Raw genomic sequence first — 10,000 nt, forward strand, 5'->3', positions numbered from 1 at the left:
CAAGGCTGTTGGCAACATATTGCAGATTGGGTAGCCTAAATGCCTAAAAGTATTTCCACATGTTCCTCAAATATGTGTTACGGAGGATTAATAGCTTGCGGAATGTCTGAAATCAGTTGAAATAATTAAATTGCCTATTTTGAGTTCATATAAAGGCCTACAGATGCAACACAATTCAGAAGTGGGCATATAGATTAATAAGGATAATTGAATGTTTAAGTAGCCCCCATTGACTGATTTAGTGTATGCCTAATCCTGTGAACATTTCAGATGCAACACCATTGCCAAACGCACATGGCAGCAGGTGAAAATGAATCCCCAAAACATTATTCATTATATAGTTCTAGCTTGCATTAATATTTGTTAATTATGAAAACATGTTGTATGCTTATTATATAATATATATAGCCTTCAATTGGCCTGTTTTACAGCTAACAAGAAAAAAGTGTCTTTGAACACTACTGTAGGAGGAAAGGCACCAGAGTGTTTTACAGTAGCAGAGGAGTTGGCCATTGCAAATAATAGTGGAAGGCCGATTATGGAGGGGGTTGAGGGAGGCATTCGGTCGGATTCTGGTGCTGTGGAAATGTGCAGCCTTTATGTGCAGGGTAGGCCTAATATGACATTCAAGTTTGTTAAAATGGTGATTTTAATTTATTAGGCCTATGTCCGATTTATTTTTCGGACATACAGTAAGCTATTCTTACTCAGATGTTCAGCATACTGTAGGCCTATGTCCGATTCATTTTCGGACATACAGTATTCTTGCTCAGATGTTCAGCATCACCGATGGAATACATGAATTGTCCACGTAGGGGCTTTGCTACGGCGGGTGACATTAGAGACGTCTGCCTAAATCAGCTGACAAAGATAACTAATTCTCTCGGCTAACAATCTATATCTTCATAGAGAATATCGTCCGGGTATATCAGCGGATTCTGGCGGTCTCTAAAAACCCTCGCCTTGCGAAGAGAGCTCCTAACGATTTGCGCTCCAATGTCGACCACCTTTCGTAGTACGGGTTAATCAGGAAGTTACGCCACACGTGATCAAGTTACTCTCGAAGTTACCCAGATAAGCCAGTAACCCCGCTTCGTAGTACAGGCCCCTGGTCCGTAATGAAGCCTGGATGGGTGGGTCAGTGAGTGAGTGGGTGGGTGGGTGGGTCAGTGGGTGAGTTGTCGGTAGGGAAGGGGACCCAGCAGGACCTGATTACAGCACTCTCACTCTGACTCATCTGGAAGACATGGGGGGCCGAGTGGGAAGCCATTTTGGATGAGTGTTAATGTTGCATCGCGTTGAAGTGATACGTGCGTGCGTGTGTGTGTGTGATTTAAGCGGGTTTTATTTGCTTATCTGCAGGATGCCTCCCTTTCAACTGAGAGGAGGAAGGGAAGTTCATTTCTTCCTCTTTTTTTCTTTCATTTTGCTGTTCTTTTCATCCCCCTATCAAAGCCCAATGTTTACCCCACCCCAGCAGGGGCAGGAGATTACCAAACTGAAACAGTGACGTGTGTGTGTCTGCTGTGTGTGTGTGTGTGTGTGTGTGTCTGCTGTGTGTGTGTGTGTGTGTGTGTGTGTGTGTGTCTGTCTGCTGTGTGTGTGTGTGTGTGTCTGCTGTGTGTGTGTGTGTGTGTGTGTGTCGGCTGTGTGTGTGATGGTAATGTTGTCCTAAAGAAATGAACTATTATTTATTTGGCTGTTTTTAATGTCCTGTGGGGTCGATGTTCTTTGTTCAGCTCTGAGAAGCGGCTCTTGCTGCGTCGCTCTAAAGCCGTTGTTCACTGGCGAGAGGTAGAGCGGCGCCACCGTCTCCGTCAGGCCGAGGGGCCGCGGCGCTGCGGCGCGGTTCAGTCCAGTCCAGTCCAGTCCAGTCCGTGTCACTGTGGATAAAAGTCCACTTTACACTCGTCAACTTGAACTTGAGCAGTTAATGGCAAGTGGATTCCTCCCTCTCTCACCACAAAGCAGCGCCCAGAGATGGCCTGTGGCCTCCAGGCGATGTGACGGTGGGATGTTTGGGTCAGATGGCTTTCTGGCCCTGCTTGGTATGCTGGTCATCTCTCTGCTGTGGTGTGTTAGAGTATTATGGTCTGTCAAGTCTCATCCGCTGCCTGCTGTTCTCTCTCGCCTACAGACGGGGCACCTCGCCATGGAAACCCTGCTGTCACTCACATCAAAGCGGGCAGGTGATTGGTTCAAAGAGGAGCTGAGGCTGCTGGGAGGTTTGGACCACATTGTAGATAAAGGTAGGGGAGGTTTGGTCTGTACATCTCTCTCACACACAAACACACACACACACACACACACACACACACACACACACACACACACACACACACACACACACACACACACACACACACACACACACAAGCTTTGCACCAGTCACATACCAATAAGATCACAAAAAATGCAAAGTTGAAGTGCATGTCCTGCGTACACACTCGCGCACACACACACACACACACACACACACACACACACACACACATGCGCATGTCCTGCGTACACACACGCGCGCACACACACACACACATACACACACACACACACACACACACATACACACACACACTCACACACACTCGCATGCGCACACATACAGATGCCCTGACTCCTATTCTCTGCCCCCCTGCAGTGAAAGAGTGTGTGGAGAACCTGAGTGAAGAGGAGGACAAGGAGAAACTGGTGGCCTCACTGTGGGGTTCCGAGAGATGCCTACGCGTGCTGGAGAGTGTGAGTGGTCATCACACACACACACACACACACACACACACACACACACACACACACACACACACAGGGGTTCCGAGAGATGCCTACGCGTGCTGGAGAGTGTGAGTGGTCATCACACACACACACACACACACACACACACACACACACACACACACACACACACACACACACACACACACACACACACAGGGGTTCCGAGAGATGCCTACGCGTGCTGGAGAGTGTGAGTGGTCATCACACACACACACACACACACACACACACACACACACACACACACACACACACACACACACACACACACACACACACACACACACACACACACACACACACACACACAGGGGTTCCGAGAGATGCCTACGCGTGCTGGAGAGTGTGAGTGGTCCCAGCTTGTTTGGTACGTGTGTGTAAGGCTCTTTAAAGCTTTTTCATGACCACCCCCCTCCATCCACAGCTAGCCGTGTGGTCATCACACACACACACACACACACACACTGGAGAGAGTTCCAGCGTGTGTGTTATGGTTCCAGCGTGTGTGTAAGGCTCTTTAAAGCTTTTTCATGACCACTCTCCTCCATCCACAGCTAGCCGTGTGGTTATCACACACACACACACACATTGTGGGGTTGCGAGCGATGCCGCCACACACTGGAGAGTGTACCAGCGTGTGTGTTGTGGTTCCAGCGTGTGTGTTGTGGTTCCAGCGTGTGTTGTGGTTCCAGCGTGTGTGTTGTGGTCATGCCTTTGGCTCTTTAAAGCTCTTGAATGACCACTCTTCTCCATCCACAGGTGACCGTGCACAACCCTGAGAACCAGTCCTACCTGATCGCCTACAAGGACTCCCAGCTCATCGTCTCCTCGGCCAAGTACGTCTCCCCGCACTGCGCCCAGCCTCAAAACCGCGTGTGTGTGTGTGTGTGTGTGTGCGTGTGTGTGTGTGTGCGTGTGTGTGTGCGTGTGAGATCAGACGGGGTGTTGGTGTGCGTAGAGGCTACCGCTTGTTACAAGGGGCATTAATAATGAAGATGTTCTCTGCGCTTGGCTGGGCCTGTGTAGTTTTGGGTGGTGAATGTTAAATGAAATATAGATTCCTGGACGTGGAGGCTGGCAGAAGGGGTGGGGGGTTGAGGGTGATTGACAGCATGGGCCAGGCTGATTGACAGCTGCTGGGAGTGAGCTCATTAGGAGATTGGAGCAGGCAGTCAAGAGCTGGACCCTTCACCAGTGTGTGCGTGTTCTGTATTACTAGTCTGTTATTTTGGGTCCTATTTGTGTGTGTGTTTGTATGCATTTCTATACATTGTGTGTCTGTTTGTATTCCGGTTTGGTTGTGTGTGTTTCTTCCTCATGATCAGACCAAACCACACCACACACTGCACTCGTAGCTGCGGTGTGGGTTTTGACTGTCCGTGTGTGTGTGTGTGTGTGTGTGTGTGTGTGTGCTGCTGCTTGAGTAAGCCAGTGTGCTTCACATCGGAGAAACATTGGCGTGTCAAAGCTGCGTCGTCTTCTGTAGTGTGTGTGTGTGTGTGTGTCTGCCAAAGCACTCTGCTGAACTGCTCTTTCACAGAGGAACTACAGGGCTGACACTAAAGCAACCACTTTAGGATTCCCCTTGGCTGTCAATCTCGCTCCAATGTCACTGCTGGCTGTCTAGTCTTGCCTGACACACAGACACACACACACACACTAGTTTTGCACTAGTCGCGCACAAATAATAAAAGTAGCAACACGCAAAGGAGCAAAAGCAACACACACACACACACATACACATGCGTACATTGAGAAGAACTACACACACACACACACACACACACATATGCATGCATTGAGAAGGACAGAGAGTTTTCGATGTCTGCAATAATTCATTGCGTATGGTTGTGGTTCACAAAGGCAAAAGAAACTTATATTGTTCCCTGTCTCCTGCACCTCTCTAGTCTGCTCTACTGATGAACCATACTAGCCTTCCCCTGTGTCCTGCACCTCTCTAGTCTGCTCTACTGATGAACCATACTAGCCTTCCCCTGTGTCCTGCACCTCTCTAGTCTGCTCTACTGATGAACCATACTAGCCTTCCCCTGTGTCCTGCACCTCTCTAGTCTGCTCTACTGATGAACCATACTAGCCTTCCCCTGTGTCCTGCACCTCTCTAGTCTGCTCTACTGATGAACCATACTAGCCTTCCCCTGTGTCCTGCACCTCTCTAGTCTGCTCTACTGATGAACCATACTAGCCTTCCCCTGTGTCCTGCACCTCTCTAGTCTGCTCTACTGATGAACCATACTAGCCTTCCCCTGTGTCCTGCACCTCTCTAGTCTGCTCTACTGATGAACCATACTAGCCTTCCCCTGTGTCCTGCACCTCTCTAGTCTGCTCTACTGATGAACCATACTAGCCTTCCCCTGTGTCCTGCACCTCTCTAGTCTGCTCTACTGATGAACCATACTAGCCTTCCCCTGTGTCCTGCACCTCTCTAGTCTGCTCTACTGATGAACCATACTAGCCTTCCCCTGTGTCCTGCACCTCTCTAGTCTGCTCTACTGATGAACCATACTAGCCTTCCCCTGTGTCCTGCACCTCTCTAGTCTGCTCTACTGATGAACCATACTAGCCTTCCCCTGTGTCCTGCACCTCTCTAGTCTGCTCTACTGATGAACCATACTAGCCTTCCCCTGTGTCCTGCACCTCTCTAGTCTGCTCTACTGATGAACCATACTAGCCTTCCCCTGTGTCCTGCACCTCTGCTCTAGTCTGCCTGATGAAGCCTTCCCTTGTCTCCGAGGCATAAAGCGGAGAGCCGTATGCTATGTTCCACGCGCCTAATTGAGCGTACTAGACTCCACCGAAGGCCTTGGAGCTCTCATTAAGATGCCACTTTGTTTACTGACAGCAGGGCGAAGCGCCTGTCAGGATGAGGTCAGTGGGTGCACTGAGACGAGGCCTCCTGGGTGCCCCATGGAGTGACCACTGACCCGGATTACACATTTAGTGGAAACCAAATCAAATGTTTTTGGTTTTAGCACTGTGAACACGTCTTTGTTGACTGTGGAGAACTGTACTGAACAGTATTGCTTAGACCTGTGTTGACGTTTGAACAGAAGCTAAAGCTTGCACATTAGGGTGATACCACTGCTACGCTCTCCTATTACACACACACGCACACACACACACACACACACCGCACCCTACACACAGACATACAGTAAATCCAAGTTTAGAAGCAACGCACACAAAACCCACATCATGCATGCATGCATTTGCACACACAGACACACATAGACGCGCTCTCACACACACACACACACACACACACACACACACACACACACACACACACAGGGCATTCTTCCGCCCTACTAATGGGATTAGGCAGTGGTGCGTCTGTTCGGCGTTGGAGCAATGACCTCTCAGTGGCCCAGCTGTGACCCCTGATGAACTGGGCTCGCTTTTGACCAGACCGGTCCACAAAGCCCCCTCTCACCGCACTCTACACACACACACACAGACACAGTAATACACACAAAACACACACACTCATAAACGACTGACACACACACACACACACACACACACACACACACACACACACACACACACAGAGGGAGAGAGAGAGAGAGAGACAGACAGACAGAGGCAGCCATGCTGCCAGAGCAGATTCAATTAGATCTTTTGGCTGAGGGTGGGGGTTTCAGATGCTGAATGGGTCTGTCTTCACTCTCTGTTGCCAGACCACCCCCTCTCTTTTTGTGTGTTCTTCAGTGTGATCTCTCTCTCCTTCCATCTCTCTCTCTCTCTCTCTCTCTCTCTCTGTATCTGACCCCCTCTCTCTTCTGTGTAATCTGATTACGTGATGGCCTCGTTAGGGACTTTTAATTTGTCATGTTGGAGGAGGTTGGCTGAGGCCTGCACACATCAGAGCATGTAGTACAGTTCACTTTAGTGATACACACACACACACCAGGGATGCAAACACAGCGCTTTTCGGCGCCTCCCGCTTTTTTCACGTCAGTTTGGGTGACTTGTGTGAATCGTGCAGATCCGAAGAGTTTTTTTTTTTTATTGGGGGGGGGGGGGGGCGTGTGTGTGTGTGTGTGTGTCTGATCAAGGATGCTTTCCGGCGACTCTAGCTTTTTTCACGTCATCTACTGCAGGCTACAAGAGGAACCAGAGCGTTTCTCATATGGGCCTGCTGGTTAATGTGCTTCTGATCATGTAGCAAAGGAGCTCTAGTCTATCATTCAAGCAGCTAAGAAAATATAGGCTACGTTAGGAGGCAACTCTCTCAGTTCGCGCTCTTACCTCCGCAGTAGCCTATAGCTATGGTGGAAGTTTCAACACGCAACACGCTGCCATCTGACTGATCATCTGGAACCGTACAATAATACAATTATTCCTGTCAGTGACCTAGGCCTAGTATTTAATGTTATGTGGGAATTGCAAGAATACGGGTAAAAACAATTCCTTACTTCAACCACGGAATTGCCTGTGTCATTAATTAAAACGGTAGGAAAACTGAATGAAAGACGGCGCCGTCCATCAACAAAAACAGCACAGAGTCAAAACGTAGGCCTAATTTAAAGTCCCAGACATTTAAAGGGACAGCGATCACTCAAGACATAGGCCGACACCACGAGCGATGAACGTGAAATGCTTTGAATAGCCTACTACAAAACACGCAAAACAAAACAAGCATTTATGTGACAACTGCGTATAGAACCATTCTAATCTAGCTAATGGTAAATTACGTATGTAGCATTCACATTCAATAGCCTGATGAAAACTTGTTCAGTCAGTTAAATTGCTCTCATAAAAGGAACAGCAGGCCTACAGAATATTCCAAATAGGGTAGTTTCCTTTCACTTCGACTGCAACATATGAGTTAAACCATGTTAAATTCAAAAGCATCTGGCAAGTGACAGGAGGTTTTAGGGGAGGAAAAGAGAAAAAAGTGTGTTACCTGATTCCACAGTCAATTTTCAGTATTTGGCCTATAATTAAGCCTATAATATTTGGCATTTTTGAATCCATGAAAATTAATCAAAATCTATCATTTCCTATGAACAACAGACCCCAGTAACACATGGAATTGCTAAAAATGTTGAAGGATCGAAAATAATCAAATCATTGGCTTAAAGAATCAATGTTGTATCGAATCGTGATGAAACTTGTGATTTACACCCCTATATGGCATCCTTACAATTAGGGAAGGTTTTTGGGAAGTATTTCTCATGCAAGCACTGTGCAACCATGCTGAGTAATGCAATGAAATCATTGTAATAGTTTGCAATTTTGCATTAGTAAAGCAGTCCACCGATGTGCATGTTTTCACTTACTGCTTTAGTTTCAATTGTGCAACAACAAGACCATAACAATGATAATGGTTTTATATCCATAAAGATACATTTCTGGAACTATCTTAGACGGTTTTTTTAGACTGTTTTTTTAGACTTTTTTCACCTCACATGTGTTTGCATCACTGCCAAGGAACTGGGACAGTGTATTTTCATATAAAGAACATTTTTGTGTGAATAGGGTGAGCCCTGGATGGCAGAGGTGGTGGCAAAATGTAATGATATGATATTTCCTGCAGGGACGTTGGCTTCGATAATCTCACTTCTTTTTGACCATACCTCTGTTTGCATCCCTGACACACACACACACACACACGCGCTGTCAAGCGATTAAGCGATTAAAAATTATCTAATTAATTACATACTCTGTGATTAATTAATCTAAATTAATCTCATGTATCCATTTTTGCTATGGACATATTTTAAAACCAATTTTGGCGGAACAGTGAATCAATGAAGAGCCAAACCAACATTATAGACTTTAAAGTTCAACGTGTCTCTCTCTTATTATAATTTCCCCTTTGGCGCAGGCATCAGCACGGTACCTAATAAGAAAAGCAGCGTACAAGTGTGAACGAAAATGTAATGTGTGAAGTTATTGGAATGGAAATAAATGTAACCACCTACAACGTACTTGTGAAGACAGTTTGTTTCAAGTGTGCAACAAATGCAGACGATTATACATTTATTTATATTATACATTTTGCTGAATTCATTTTACTTTTGCCTTAGCAGGCCTTCCAGGGCCTGCTGTTGAGAAGTATCCCCACCCCATCCACACCCTCCCCATTCTTCACATTAGAGATTTGCTTGATGTCTGCCAATAGCATCTAGTCTAATGGCGAAAAACCCCAATTTGGTCTCATCAGACCAAGGAACCTTCTTCCATTTGACCTTGGAGTCACTTTCGTCGAGGTTTAATAAGAGCTTAGCCACTCACCCATAGAGCTCTGACTGGTGAAGAACTCAAAAGTGTTGTATGCCTAGTTTCTCCCATCTCAGATGCTGAAGTTTTTAACTTCTTCATATTTGTCATAGGTGCCTTGGTGGCCTCCCCCACCATTATTCTTCTTGAACGGTCACTCAGTTTGTGGTGATGGCCTGCTCTAGGCAGATTTGCACATTTGCCATATTCTGTACATTCCTTAATGATTTCACTGAACTCCAGAGGATGTTCAGTGGATTGAATATTTTTTGTATCCATCCCCTCACTTATGTTTTTCAATTACTTTTTCTCTAAGTTGTTTGGAGTGTTTTTTTTTGTCTTCATGGTGGAATTATAGCTAGGAATACTGATTGACCAGTGACTGGACCTTCCAGACGCAGGTTCCTTTATAATTCTATACTATACACATTCACTGCACTCAGGTGGTCTCATTTCACTAATTGTGAGACTTTAGTTGTTGATTTAGGTCAGACCCTTTAAAGGAGGTGAAGATTTATGCAATTGTTTATTTTGCATTATATATTTTGAATTAATTGACATTACTTTGTGAAACGGGACATTAAACAGGGGAATTTTGTAAATGATTGTAAAAAAGGGCAAATTAAATGGATTAAGATTTTCCATTTATTAAAGCAATAAAAGGGGAAATATCCATGTCTATACACTTACACTTGAATTATGAAACCTGCACACACACACACACACACACACACACACACAGGTGTGACAGACAGATGCAGGCCTGGACTGCAACTCTCACTGAAACACAAACAATGCACTGTTTTATACTCGTGTGTGTGTGTGTGTGTGTGCTGGCCTAGTGAGTGCTCCATCAGTTAACCTTTGGGTCACACGTCACTGCTCTGCACGTGCTGCTTTTAATGAGGACGTCCTGTGTGTGTGTGTGTTTGTGTGTGTATGTCCTTTTAGCAGATGCCCAAAGTGTGTGTGTGTGTGT

At 46.2% G+C, this 10,000-nt stretch overlaps 1 protein-coding gene across 1 annotated transcript in view; it reads left to right on the forward strand.

Moving 5' to 3' along the window:
* waplb (WAPL cohesin release factor b) overlaps positions 1-10,000 on the forward strand; it is a 48,191-nt gene that overhangs the window by 27,660 nt on the left and 10,531 nt on the right. Inside the window, exons 11-13 of the mRNA XM_076267190.1 lie at positions 2,138-2,249; positions 2,642-2,739; positions 3,535-3,611. Coding sequence (XP_076123305.1) covers positions 2,138-2,249; positions 2,642-2,739; positions 3,535-3,611 — 287 coding nt within the window. The remainder of the gene's footprint in view (positions 1-2,137; positions 2,250-2,641; positions 2,740-3,534; positions 3,612-10,000) is intronic.

Source organism: Alosa pseudoharengus, unplaced genomic scaffold (genome assembly GCF_046254945.1).
Source record: "Alosa pseudoharengus isolate Yale_2024_CS ecotype anadromous, Long Island Sound unplaced genomic scaffold, YU_APseudo_1.1 YU_APseudo_1.1_scf_4, whole genome shotgun sequence".
Classification (NCBI taxonomy): Eukaryota; Metazoa; Chordata; class Actinopteri; order Clupeiformes; family Clupeidae; genus Alosa; species Alosa pseudoharengus.